Source organism: Nelumbo lutea, chromosome 1, assembly GCF_056320005.1.
Source record: "Nelumbo lutea isolate HS-2025 chromosome 1, American lotus-T2T, whole genome shotgun sequence".
In the NCBI taxonomy this organism is placed as follows: Eukaryota; Viridiplantae; Streptophyta; class Magnoliopsida; order Proteales; family Nelumbonaceae; genus Nelumbo; species Nelumbo lutea.
This window is the reverse complement of record NC_142684.1, coordinates 2,066,586-2,081,322: the sequence shown is the minus strand read 5'-3', so window position 1 is coordinate 2,081,322 and position 14,737 is coordinate 2,066,586. Positions and strand designations below refer to the sequence as shown.

Genomic DNA, 14,737 nt, shown 5'->3' with positions numbered 1-14,737 from the left:
ATCATCCTACTTCTCCCAATATCTATTACCTATTTCTTCAAAGGAGGATACTCAACACATGCAAGGGGATGGCGATTACCCCAATCCACACTTCCCATCTCCATTGAACTTCAGACATTTCTCCTGCTGCTGGGAACCACCAATCAAGCCTCCTGTCAAGGCATCTCTTTTTTGTTTTCTCATATTCCAAAGCCCACCCTACTCCTTGCCTATTGTGTAACATGAAGAGCAGCAGACATTCATTTAGCTTTCTCTCCCCCATAACCCATTCCTTTCCCCACTCACCTCCATTTCTCTCCTAGCTACTCTACCAACCAGGCTTTCATACGTCACCCTCATTCTTTATTCCAACTTGCTGATCCCCTGACATCAATGTTCGCCACCACCTCCATCTCAGACTCTATGGAATTTGGGGAGTGGGATTACGGCTTGCATGCTCCCTAAGGCACTTTGGATAAGAGTCACCTTGCCTCCTATTAGTTACCACTTCATATGATACCAGTTGATTGGTTATCAGTGTTTTAGGGTGTCATGCCTTTTTGGTCCAGCCGCGCACACACACACACACACACACACACACACACACACACATATATATATATATATATAGTAACTAGAAGCCTGGCCTTGGATGTAGCCCTTGTTTATATGTGCTAATCCCACTTTGGTCCGGCCCAGAACCACCCCTAAATCAAGTTAATGGTTGAACATTCATTCTCCTCGTTTCATCATTCCTAGTTGTCAAGGACTCAAGGCACTATGTTATGTCTAGGTGACAGGGGAGTTCCTTGTTGCCTGGTCTATGACAGGGGAGTGCCTTATTTCTTATGAAATTAGCTTGTTTTTCTAGTTAATATTATTAGGTTGAAACATTAATAGTGATCTAGCATGAAAGAATCAAACATTAAACGAAGAATTAAAACAATGTTAGAAAGCTTGTAGGAAAAGGGAACCAGGGCGTGGAGCTCTATTTTATTAATGCACTAGGATATTTCAAAGATTGACGATGATTACAAAGGATTAAAGAAAAATAAGCTTTTAAGACCACTGAAAGGAAGTCAGCAAAGTTCTGGGCCCATCTGGTATAGGAGGTGTTTTCAGAGATAATGAAGTCATGATAATGGCTCTGTATTCAGGTCCAGTAGGAGTTGGAGATTCCTTAAGAGTGGAAATCTTGGCACTACATCAAGGTGTAAAACTGGCCAAACAATTGGGGCTACAGCAGATTGAGATAGAGGGAGACTCCAAGTTGGTAATTGGGTGGATGCAATCAGGGCAGCTGGGATTTGGCAATATAGACAGGTGATAAGGGAAATTCTTAGCATAACAAGGGAGGTGGGTGTTTGTTTCAAGTGGGTAAGGAGATCAGCAAATGGTTTTGCTGACGCCCTAGCAAAACAAGGGACTGTATGGGAGAGATTTTATTGGGCAGTGCTTTAATGTTTGATGTTTATTGGATGAACCTTTTCTAATATGGGTTGACTTCTGTATTTCAGTTTAATTTATCTCTAATGAAAGTTATCGTTTCTGATTAAAGAAAACATCTTTCAAACCTTGTTTTTGTTTCCACTCAAGAAGAGGAGAAGATTCTAAGATGTATTAGAGCAGACATCTTTCGTTGGTTTAGGAAAAAATGCTAGATTTCAAAGAGTCACACAAAAAAAAAAGAAGAATTTTCAGTGATTACTGACAGACAAAGGAAGCTGTGATTGAGAAGAATAGTATCAAGGTTGCACATTAGGTAAAAAGTAAAAGCTTGTAGATCTTCACTCCTTTTTTATTGAGTACATCATGAGAGGCTGGCAAATTATTGTGAACTGTGTGTTTAGGGTGTGGACCCCCATCCAATGTAATCAAATTTAATTTTGATGGCTGTAGTTTGGGGAACCTAGGAATGTCAGGTATAGGTGAAGTTTTGAAAGACAACAATGAGCATGCATTAGCCATATGCTTTGGGCTGTAGGAGTGGGCAACTCAATAAGGGAAGAACTATTATCTCTATTACAAGGTCTGATATTGGGAAGGTCCCTCCACTTAGCAACTTCTGGTAGGTGGCTCCATAGTGGTTATAGTGGTGGTGGCTTCAAAACATCCTAGGTCATTCACAACATCACCATATGAAAAGTAAAGCAGCTTGCTGAAAGATTAGGTACGACCTTCCATTGGTGTCTACAATCAACTAATAGATAGGCTAGCTGATGAAGTAGCCAAACAACAAGCAGAAAGGGTTCATCTCTTTTGGGAAAATATCCCATGGGGTTCTGGCTGTTAAATGGGAAGGGATGTAAAAGATGAGATTTGGGATAGACAGCCAAAACCCCATGGGATATTGATAAGGACGGGTTTTATTGAACATATATAATTCTATATAGAGAAATTGATAAGGACGGGTTTTATTGAACATATATAATTCTATATAGAGAAATTGATAAGGACGGGTTTTATTGATTACCTACCTTGGTGGGATAGGTCAACTTATTGGGGTCCCATGTGCTTTGGCAATTTTGATTGTTTGGTTCTGTGGCCTGGTTTAAATTCTGTGTTTTAAAAGCGGCCAATTTTTGCCTGAGGCGTGCGCCTTTTTGAAGCAAGGCACAAAAATGCAAAAAAATGCTAAAAAATCAAATGAAAATACATATTTTAAAAAACCTATTATCTAAAATTAAAATACATAAGCATAACATGTAAAGCACATTCAAATGAAAATTAAAAAATACATAAACATAACATTCCTGATTCTACGAGCCACCTTTGTTCCATGCCCCTCGAGGCAAGCCCAAATAAGTCCATGTTAGGGTCTTAAATTCTTAGTTCTTGCACAAAGGCAAGGCAAATACCCTAAAATGTAACTCGCGTGTGCACCTAGGCACGCCTTTTAAATCACTGTTCCAGTTAGCTTAATAATTCAAACAAGACTATCAGCTTTGAATTTACTTTTAATAATTCCTATTTTTCAGAATTTTGCATCAATTACCCAAAAAGAACAAGAGAGAATTAAAAGAATATCATAGTCCAGGATTTCAATTACCTTGCCCTGGCAATCCATTTAGCTTTAGAACTTAAAGATTTCAGGACTACCCCCCACAAAAATTGGGAAACAAGGGCTACAACCCAGAAAATATTTGCCAAAAGACTTCAAGGAGAAAGAATATAAAGGATATCATTTGTCAAAAGGCACCAATCCATGTATGTGTCTTGCTACTTGAGCATTGTTAAGGTATGCATTATGCTAATTTATGTTTCTGTTTTTCCTTTATTTGTGCAGCCAAACTGTTACTCAAGAGTAATAAGTGTCCATGGTGATGAGCATATAATAATATTTGCAAAAAGGGATATTAATCGATGGGAGGAACTGACATATGATTACAGGTTCCTACCAAGTTCTAATACTCTATATTTTATGGAGCATCTTGTGTTTGGAAATGCAATTCAAGATGGGGTCTGGAGCATGCCTTACTTGCCACCTGTTGTATGTTGAATGGTCAGGGCTCAGCATTGAATAGGTCCCAGCTTAATTATTGGCCTAAGTAAAAAATTGGCATAACCAGATTGGAGAGATGTTTCTCTCCGCTCTGATTAAATTCATTAATTTCAGATTGTCACAATCATCTCTGATTGCTGAATTTTGAGCCAACTAATCTACTAGGTAAGGTCCATCAATGGCGGATCCTGATCTTTGTAACATAGGCTGGAATGTTTTGCTGTCACAATCCCATCTATGGATCTTGTGTTCTCACACCCAAGATTTAATTTACATTTTGTTCAACTGTTTGTTGGTACTAAACTTTCTTGTGTTGTATCTGAAGATTCTTTTCGATTGATGAACAACTGGCCTGCTATTGTGGCTTCCCAAGATGTCGTGGCATAGTCAATGACACTGAAGCAGAGGAGCAAATGGCAAAGCTATGTGTACCTCGTAATGAATTGATCGATTGGTCGGGAGAATAAAAGTAAGCTAATACAAATTTATCTGCGTTTTTATTTTCTTGATTTTTGTTCACTGTCTCATACAGTCAGGTCATTGTTTTTTATTTTCGGTTTGCCTGTTTACTGGTGAAAACTAGTTAACTAACACAAAATATGAGGAGGAATGATATAACAACTACAAATACAAATACTAAGCCATTGTGATGGGGGTGGGCCTTGGCGGGAGCCTCCTGCACTGGCTGCCCTTTTAAATACAAATACTAAGCCATCTGAGGTAATGACATTGCACAGTCGTGGGCCCAAATCAGAATTGTTTATTTTGTTTTTATCTAATATGAAAGCAATAGTTTTTAATATGCTTTTTTATGTTCTGTTTTTTTTAGGAAATGAAAACTTGAGTCTTGGTTAATCATGTTTTTTGAATTATATTTGTTATTTCTGCAGGTATGTATGTATGCATGTTATTTGGACTTTCTAATTGGGTTAAGCCCAATAGAATGGCCCAAACAATATTAGAAACCACACCTGACCATTTTATTGTGGTCTGGTTTCTATACTAAAATGGTGTCTCTTCTGAGAATTTCTCAGACTGTAACTTTCTGGTGTGCTTTGAGATCTTCTCAAACCAGACCAGACCGGACTGTCAGCACCCATGGACCGTAGTATTAGTGTCATGAGGCATGAGGTATGTGCCTCGGAGGCATCCATCTCCAGTGTTTGCTTCGTGACATTTTGTGTGTGCCTCACCTGGATGCATGTCTCTAACCGTACACTTAAATGCCCTTTTAAGACATTGGAGGAAAGTTGGAAATGCATGTGTTAGAATCTTTAATTGTTACTGTAAATGTTGAGGGATTTGTGCATATTTATTGATTAATTTGTTTAGCTAGGGAATGGGGACCAGAACACACCTGTTGGGACCCTTTAGAGTGGTTTTTTGATAGATAATGATAATGAAAATTTTATTAAAGAAAGAACTAAGTATTCATCATACAATTCCCCCCAAAGAGGTGCGAGGTGCTGTCTCCAAACTACATCATAAAGCTTACAATTGAGCCCAAAAGAGCTGATACCTATGTACTCCTTGTTTAGCTAGAAGGTCTGCCAGCCCATTTGCCGATCTTCTTTCCCATTGAACTGTGACTGAAATATTTGAAGTCAGCCACTTAAATCTTCTCAAAGCCCCCCTGTACGGTGAGGCTGCCGTCTCAGGTTCTTTTAGCCATCCAATAACCAATTTGGAATCACCTTCAATCATTAAATGCTCCGCTGCCAACTCTCTTGCATTTTCTGCTCCTTGTAACACAGCGTGGAGTTCTGCATTTACAGAGTCTCCCCACCCTATAGGACCTGAAAATAGATCTACAATTTGACCCTCATCATTTCTGAAGACTCCCCCTATTCCCGATGGCCCAGGGTTGCCCAAACTACTGCCATCAAAATTTAGTTTAATGACGCCTACATCAGGAGGCTTCCAATCCACCACTGGCTTGCTTCTGATTGCAGAACTTTTAACTTGTTCTCAATTTCTCCTGGTGTCATTGAAAGTGTAGGTGGAAAACAGATCCAAGGATTTTACCCAACTTATGACCCTACATAAGATACTTTCTAACACACATGTTTGATCCCTCTCCTTGTCATTAAAGATTCTAGCATTTCGTTCTTCCCACACAGTCCACACCAAAGCAGCTCTAACTCACCTCCACAAAACTCTTCCTCTTCTCTTTGGCCACCTGAAAGTTGTAGGATCAAAAAGATTGTAAATCTGCACCGGTTCTGTCCACCTGCACCCAAAAAGATCAAAAAGCTTTTCCCAATGGCCTACAGAAAAAGGGCAAGTGATTAGTATATGGTACACCTTTCCTCGTGAGCTTTGCATAGGGTGCACCAGTTAGCAGAGATACAAAGACTAGGCCTTCTTTGTTGCAAAACATCCAAAGTGTTGATTTTCCCGAGGGAGACTTCCCAACAAAGGGCTCCAACTTTAGGAGGGACAGGTTTGGACCAAACTTCCTTGTTATGAAAAGGTTGAGGCAATGGAGAGGAGCACAAGGAAGCAAAGGAGGCACAAGAAAAAGAACCCAAAGGTAATGGCTTCCAAATATGGGAGTCTACAGAAGGAGGGTCCAAGCAAACAGAATCAATAGTTTTGAGGAGCAAAGCAATCTGGTCAAGCTCAGAATCTCTCAAACCTCTTCTAAAATCCAGATTCCAGTTTATGCCAAAAGAAAAGGATGATGATACAAACCTTTGAATTGGCTAGTTTTAAAAACACGAGATGGAATACAAGGAGGGAAAGAGATCCTTGAGGGCACAATCACCAATCTAAACGTCCTCCCAAAATAAAACTCTCTCCACTACTAACATCATACCTGATTAGGTTCAGGAAAACAGGAAGAATACTATGAATAGCCTTTCATGGGGATTTCAGCATAGCACGCCGAGATACACCAGCATCCCGTCCATTGTCTGCAACACCATTCACACTCCTTACCACTTTATGCCAAAGTCTCTCCCTTTTTAGAGGCCACCTCCATAGCCATTTACCTAATAATGTTGTATTTTTCTTCCTTAGATTGCCTAATCCCAATCCCCCCTGCTCTTTCCTCCTACACACCATTTCCCACCTAACCACATGATCCTTCCTCCCTTCCTCTGACTCCCACAAGAAATCCCTCATGACTTTCTCTACCTTCAAAATCACCTTTTGTGGCATTCTAAAGATAGATAGAAGGTAAGTTGGCAAGTTCGCAAGAGTAGCTCTAATTAAAGTGATCCGACCTCCAAGGGAAATTTAGTTTCTCTTCCAAACTGCCAACTTCTTTATGCATTTTTCTACGATCGAATTCCAAAATCTTTCTTCTCTTGGATTATCTCCTAGAGGCATACCCAAGTACTTCAAGGGCCAGCTAGATATAAGGCAGCCTAAGGACTTTGCTACCTCACTCAATTCCTCCATCTCCAAATTTACCCCTACTACACAACTCTTTTCAACATTGACCTTCATGTTCGGCACACATTCAAACAACTTTATTACTCCTTTCAAGTTTCTAGCCTTTGAAGGATCTCCAGACTCACAAAAAATGATTGTGCCATCTGCAAATTGCAAGTGTGACACCACAATACCCTCTCTTCCTACACTCCATCCTCTAAACATATTCAACCCATCAACTCTCGAAATGAGCCTACTAAATACATCAGCTACCAAGGTGAAAAGGAAAGGAGAAAGAGGATCCCCTTGTCTCAACCCTCTAGAGGCTGGAAAGAAGTCTCTAACCACTCCGTTAACTAAAACTGAAAAATGACAAGTTTTTAAACAAGCCTCAATCCAGCCACACCATTTCTCTCCAATCGACCATGTCATACGCTTTCTCCAAGTCCAATTTACATGCAAAACCCTTCTTCTCCCTTCTCTTGAAGTCCTCCACATATTCATTTGCTATCAAGATTTGATCTATGATCTGTCTACCTTGAATAAAGGCCTCTCGTGATTGGCTTATTAAAGTTGCAGGGCTGATTTTAACCTTAACGACAACACTTTGGCCAAAATTTTATAAATGCTAGTCACTTTCGGTTGAACAACCTCTCCCTTTTTAGGGATCAAAGCCAGGAAGGTGGAGTTGATCCCTGGACTTATAAAGTGAGACTCCGCAAACTCCTCAAATACTGCCAACAGACCTAACTTGATGATATCCCAACAATCTTGAAAGAAAGCCATAGTGAAACCGTCAGGTCCAAGAGCTTTAGATCTACCCATTGAAAACACGACTCCCTTTATTTCTTCCAATTCAAACTCCTTTTCCAACTAATTTGCCACCTCCTAGTCCAATCTAGGCCACTCTAACCCATCCACTCTAAGCCTCACATCCCCCCTGTCTTTTGTAAACTGCCTTGAAATGATTCGTGAAGACATTAGCAATCTCCTCTTGATCATCCACTACTTCACCATTAATCTCTAACTTTTACACGAAGTTTTTTCTCCTTCTTCCATTAGCGATTGCGTGGAAAAATTTAGTTTTACCATCCCCTTCCTTAATCCATTGATGCCTTGATTTTTGTCTCCAACACATCTCTTCCCTTAGCACCATCTCTTCCAATTCCTTCTTCAGATTCCATCTTAAGGTCCTTTCTTCTTCTGAGATTGAGTTGTGTCCTTTTTCATCCAAAAGTTCAATTTGGGAAATTACACTTAATTTCTTCTCCTCCACTCTCTCGAAATGCTCCCTATTCCACTCTTTAATTTTACATTTTAACCTTTGAATTTTCTTGTGAAATTTGACACCCCTCCCAATGGTACCCACCACTCTTTGACCTTTTGGGTAAAGTCTGGATGTAGGCCCACTCAGGAATTTCTTAGTTCCAATGCTTATCGGCCAATGGTCTGAAGTGGCTCTTGGCAAGGCCCTAGCTGATAGACCTAACCAATGCTCTCCCCAATCTGAAATAAAGATGAAGGGATTTCTAACAAACAACTTGTTGGAGGGGGATTTCTAACGAACCACACTCATTAATAAACTCATTGAATTTCCTCATGCTAATTGTGACCGCTTGATTGGGGTTATTGGTCTCATTTGTAAACCTAATCACGTTAAAATTCCCACCTAAACACCATGGACCCTCCCACAAACCCCATAGAGCTCTTCCCACATTTCGCCTCTCTCCATATCTATTTGGGCCATAGACATTCGTCATCACTCAGGTAAACTCTTCTCCCACACCCTTAAATTTCAAAGAAACTGTAGACCGACCTATTAGCTCTTCCATTGGCTTCACTATCTCTTTCCTCCACAAAGTCACTAAACCTCCTGAAGCCCCGCAGGATGGCAGAAAAAACCACCCTACTCCTCTAGAACACCACACTTCTTATCCCAAATTGCCACTTTTGTTTCTTGAAGCAAGACTATATCCGAGTTTTCCTTTCTAATCAAATCCTTTATTACCCTCCTTTTCCTAGCACTACCCAACCCTTTGACATTTCAGCTCAGTATCTTCATTGGATTACTTAAATTTCCACCCTAGACACCACCTTCCCTTACTTGGTTTCTTTCCTTCTTTCCTCCCTTGTACTGAATTCTAAGTCTGCTGCCACATCTGATTTTAATCTTTCTACCTCCGAACGCTTCCTCTTTCTTGGACGATCTTTTTCCTTCTTTCCCTTCTTTTTGGAATACGCTATGACACTCACTACTTTCAATTTCAGGCCCATCACTTCAGCCACTTGTTTCATCGGTCGCTTCCCCATTCCCTCACCGTCATTCCTTTCCTTCCCTTTTCTCTGGCTAGCCTCCTGTAGATTCAAGTCTTCTTCAATGTATCCAACTTCTGCATCCCTCCTAGTCAGCTCCTCAAAGGAATCATAGATTAAATCCCTGATTTTATCACCTTGTGCCTTTCATTCAGCTTCCATACTCCCTCCATTAAACCCTTCTTCCTTATCTCTAACCGGAACCTGCTGGATTGTGGCAGACAATGGAAGGGTCTAGATGAAATCTGTTGCACTCAAAGAAGGCCCATTAGTATTCTTAAAATCAAAGACTAACATACCTGGGGAGGATGGTTTTGTTGAGGGACTTCCAAAGAAAGTTTTTGTCTTGGGACTAAACCTACAAGAATCGGTTTCCGGATGTTCGGTGTTAGACTGAAGTTGAATGGGTAGCTGAACTTGAGAAATCGGTGCCCCCTTATTAGTTACACCCCTACTTTGCTTAGAAGAACAGTTTGAAACCAAAACCGCAACACCTTGCACCTGTTGAGACCTCGAGATAGCTTCTGGATCCCCCGGGTAGTGTCCAATGCCCTAGCTGGTTGGCGTCTCTTCTTCCCTTCCCACCTCGAAGGCGGCGTCAGAGGTGATGATAATAGTCTCACCGTCATCTTTTTTGCCTTCGTCTTCCTCCAAGAAAAGCAACTCTGTGTCAAAACTTTCATCCCCTCGAAACCCAAGGTATTTCTCTGGCCGAACACTCCCAATACTTGAAGTTTCGGATTCGTCAAACTCAGAATATTCCTCACTGAGTTCCAGAAAATCGTCCTCCTTTGCTACATCCTCTGTTAAACCAGCTCTCTTCTTTCTTGGATTACGTCTTTCCGGCGAGCCTAGCTCCGGCGCTAACACAGGTCTCCACTGCAACGAGCTGAAACTCCCAGGACCTTCCCTCCCTGTGTCCCTTCGAATTAGAGAAGATGATGGACCAAAATTAGAGTCCATCATCTGTCCCTTTAGTTGGCTCACGTGACCACTTAGTTTTAAGTGGGCTGGTTGGGCCAGACCCAAACACTCCTTTAAGGACCTGTTGACAATCAGCCTTTTGGATGACTCGGCCCATCCCAACTGCCCTCTTCTGGGCTGCAGTAATTCTTTGTGCCCACGTGGGCCCACCTCATCTGCCCGCTTTAGGCCCATTAGAACAACTTTCCCTGTGGCTAAGACAAGTTCCCTTTCTACTTGTGCCCACGTGTCCCTCTACTCTTACCACCTTACCCCCTTGCTTTTTTGAAGAATGTTTCAGTCCTTTCTCTCCACCTTGACTTGAACCACTCTTATTTCGTGAAACCTGTTGAATAGCCTTCTCCCCACTCCCTCTTTTTGTTAGAACCTGAGCATAAGACCTATAGCTCACCACCTTTTCCTCTTCTCCTAATGGCTCTTTCCCCTTGGTTGCTGGTAACTTTCCTTTTGAGTTATCCTTTCCCAAGAATACCATTTTAGTGTAACTGTCAGCCAGATTTGAATACACCAATCCCTCACTTCCACATAGCCTTTCGTCTTGAACCTTCTCATCCTCTTTCCTTCTCCCCTCACTCCACAGGGCAACTTCAATGGCTGTAACCAGCCAGGCTACATAGAACACTCCATCAACCATCAGCTTTACTGAACGAGGGATATCTTCCAGATGCACATTACTCAAGCAATCTGCAGCTGAATGGAGGTCTTCCACAAAGGAACCTTCCTGTCTTGCCTTACACAGAGCAACTATGGAATCAAACACCTCTGAGGTCCAAAGACAAAATGGCAGACCCAATATCCGAACTATTACTTTGTTCCTTGCATGCAGATCCTTAGAGTTTGAATGAGGGGTCCATTTTGTGATAGGTACAGAAGCTGAGTGCAATTTACAACACAAAGCATATAGTTGTAACTCCTCTCCAACCACCTCAAGCAAGGCCTTACAAGACTTAAAGGGGGTTAAGATGAGTACAGTGGTGTTTTAGTCTTTTATTGAGTGGTGTTTTTAGTCTTATATTGAGTTTTTTATGTTAGCTACCCTATAAGGGCATATTGGTCTTTGTAAGTGTATATAACAATAAGGGGGTGGCCACATCTGATTGCTTTCTCAATCTTTTCTCCTTTCTTCTTCTCTCTTTTCACAATAACCTCTTATTTTCTTCATTTTTCTCTATAGTTTGTGTCTGCAGATTTCTACTTGGTATCAAAGAAGGATTTGAGCTTTTCTGTGCCTTCCATCATGCAGTCCTAGATCAGATGGCTGCATGATGAGTTAGAGGGCTGATCAAAGACCTTAAAAGTAGGGGTGTACAATTGGTCGGTTCAGTTCGGTTAGAACCGAGGACCTAGCCAACTATTCGGTTTTACCATTTTCTCTAACCAAACCAAACTGAACTAGAGTTCAGAATTGAACGACCCTAATCGAATTCAGTTCAGTTTTCGGTTCAGTTGGGCCCTAATTCTACATAAATGAAAAACATTGATCAACAACTAATAAATAATTTATATTTAATAAATGTTATTAATTAATAGCTAAAATGGCCCCAAAACCCAATGGTTTTAATTAATTGACTATTATTATTAATTAAAAGTTAGAATGCCCCAAAGCCCAATGGTTTTTATTAATTAAAAGCTATGCCCCAAAGCGAATGGGGAATTGGTGAATTTGTCATTTTTCAAAAACAATTAATGATTACTCTTGGTTTTAATTGACAATTATTAATTAAAAGTTGTTCACAAACAATTAAAGCCCAATGGGTTATTGTCAAATTGGTCATTGGGAAATATAATAATTAATTAGCAGAAAGTATTAAATAGATCACATTAAATATTTAATATGCTTCATTAAATAAACACTAATTTGGTTTTTGGTTTGGTTCAGTTGAAAATCTCAACCAAATTGAACCAAAACCGAAAACCAATTAAAAAAAAAACTAAACCAAACCGATATCCGAATTAATTGAACCGAACTTGCTTATTCGATTTGGTTCAGTTTTTGGTTTTCGGTTTATTGACCGAATTTGAACACCCCTACTCAAAAGTGCCTAGCTTTTGGATTTTCTTGTGGATCTAGAACCCCTTGTAGCAGATCTAGGGTTGATCACCAAAATCAATAAGAACTAAAGAAGGGGGAAGAATCCTGATTGCGATAGGACTCTTTAATTTTGACCCGGGAAGCAGTGCTCTAGATTTTTTTGGAGTTCTTGACTTCTTGGTGATTTTTGAAGGGGGTGGTTCAAGTAGTAGGGATTTTTGAGCTCTCTGGAGGGAGCACATCCTTTTTTCTTGTTTCTATGGCTTCCACGGAGATAGGAATCTTGGTAGGGGGTCTCTTAGTACTAGAAGGGTGGTTGAGGCTCGTAAGGAGAAAATTTTATATTTTTTCTCACCTAGAGTTGTTTTTCTAATCTATTTTGAGAACTATGGCTGGGGTTGGATGGAGTAAGTACTAGTGATTTTTACCACAATTAAATTAAATGGTACAAACTATTTAGAATGGGAAACTAGGTTGCCTTACTAGGGATGAGAAGCAACATGATACATATTTTTTTCTGATAAATAGCAACCTGATACAAATTCCTCTCGATGGGTATAGGAAAATTACGTTGTGATGTCTTGGTTGTGTAATTCAATGTTACCCCATATTGGTAAAACTTTTTTGTGGGCTAATACAACAAAGGAGATTTGGGATACAAAGACTAAGACCTATTCCCATATACATAATGTAGCATGAGCTTATCAGTTGAGGAATCGGGTGATTAATACAAAACAGGGAGATAGACCTCTTGCTATGTATTTCTCCATGTTGAAAACACTTGGCAGGAGATAGATCACTTAGAGACTATGGTTTGGGATAGTACGAAGGATGCAACAACCTCTCAGAAGTTGGTGTAGAAGAAGAGGGTCTTTCAGTTCTTGGTTGGATTGAACCCTTAGTTTGATATTGCCAGGCAACACATTCTTTCCAAAGAGAGTGTCACTCTTTCTCAAAGCTTATATCTTTGTGCCTGGAGAGGAAAGTAGGAGGAATGTCATGTTGAGACAGGGGGAGTAGTTTGATTAGGAGGGAGGATATGGATTTGGTGTGGCTGCTACAAAAAGCCTAAGCATGCCAGAGACACCTTTTGGAAGTTGGGGTGTAAATGGATTGAATTCGAATCAAATTAGGCAATATTTGAATTCGAATCAAATTAGAAAATTCGGTATCCGACGGATATTGAAAATTAATATTCGAATTCAATTAATTATTCTAATATTCTATTCGAATTTGACCAAATAATTATTTCAGGTAATTAATAAATATTTTATTGATATAAGTATATAAGTATATCAATTATTTATATAATTTAATTATTATATATAAATTATATAAAACATTTAAATATTTTATATATTATATATAAGAATTAAATAATCGATTGAATTCTGATAGTTATCGAATCAAGTCAGGTCATCCGAATTCGATCGATTAAATATTCAAATTCGATTCGATTATGTCGAATCTTGAGTTCTAAATCGGATTTTCAAATACCGTTGGCACCCCTAGTTGGAAGCTTCATCCATAGCTCATACCAAATTGGACCAAGAACAGGAAGCTTCATCCATAGCTCATACCAAAAACATCCATAGCTCATATAAATGTGGCAATCATTGTGGACTCTTCAGGAGCTCTTACCCAAGCCAAATTGGAGTCCATTGCAATGGCAGCAATTAGAATTGAGTTGGAGAAGTACGGATAGCTTATCAGTAATAGGATTTAGTTGGTTCTAGTTCTTTAGGCAGGCAACATACTGCAAGAAACCCACGAGCCAATCACTCCTACTTTGCTCAGATAGGTAGTTCATATGCGGTTCCAAATTATGCATCCACCTTAGGTAAGGAGGGACCTCCTTGGATTATAAACTCAGGAGCATCTAAGCACATGCCCAATATGTCTACCCTTTTCAGTTCTTACCAGTTGTGTTTTGGTAGAGACAAAGTCTCTACAATAGATGGTTTTCATATTCCCATTATTGGGAAAGGGACAATTAGGGTGACTGGTTGCATTGCTTTGTCCTTTGTCTTACATGTTCCTAGAGTTGATACTAATCTTCTTTCTGTGAGTAGTTGACAAAGAATTTGAACTATTCAATGTCTTTCCTTCGTGGTAATTGTGTTTTGCAAGATCTGGAGTCAAAGAGGATGATTAGGAGTGGTCGTGAAGTAAACATAGTCTACCTTCTGGATGAGTTTTTGAGACATCAGAGCCACCATGTTAGTAGTAGTAGTTGTGGATCTGAGTCAGTGAGTCAGATTATACTTTGACATAATCGTTTCGGTCATCTTTCTTTCAATTCATTGAGTTGATTCTTTCTGAAATTGTTTTAGTTTGTTTAGTTATCTAGTATGGAGTCGAAATGCTGTCATTTGCGAAAGCTTTGTAGACATTCTTTTAAACCAAGTAATAAAAGAAGTTCTGTATTGGATATTGTTCACACTGATGTATGGGGACCTTATCATATTTTTCCATGGGTGGTTACTGGTACTTTCTTTTGTTTGTGGATGATTACAGTTGGTATTATTTGATATATTTGATGAGATCGC

The 14,737-nt window shown here is 39.8% G+C and overlaps 1 protein-coding gene across 4 annotated transcripts in view; it reads left to right on the top strand.

The window, feature by feature from the left end:
• LOC148873186 (histone H3-lysine(4) N-trimethyltransferase ATX1-like) overlaps positions 1 to 14,737 on the top strand; it is a 78,514-nt gene that overhangs the window by 56,275 nt on the left and 7,502 nt on the right. For all 4 annotated transcript variants that reach the window (XR_016105815.1, XR_016105817.1, XR_016105816.1 and 1 more), the window contains 2 exons: positions 3,266 to 3,369; positions 3,807 to 3,950. Coding sequence is in view for 1 of the 4 variants with exons in the window: in XM_088966561.1 (XP_088822687.1) it covers positions 3,266 to 3,369; positions 3,807 to 3,948 (246 nt within the window). In the remaining 3 variants the exon portion in view is untranslated. The remainder of the gene's footprint in view (positions 1 to 3,265; positions 3,370 to 3,806; positions 3,951 to 14,737) is intronic.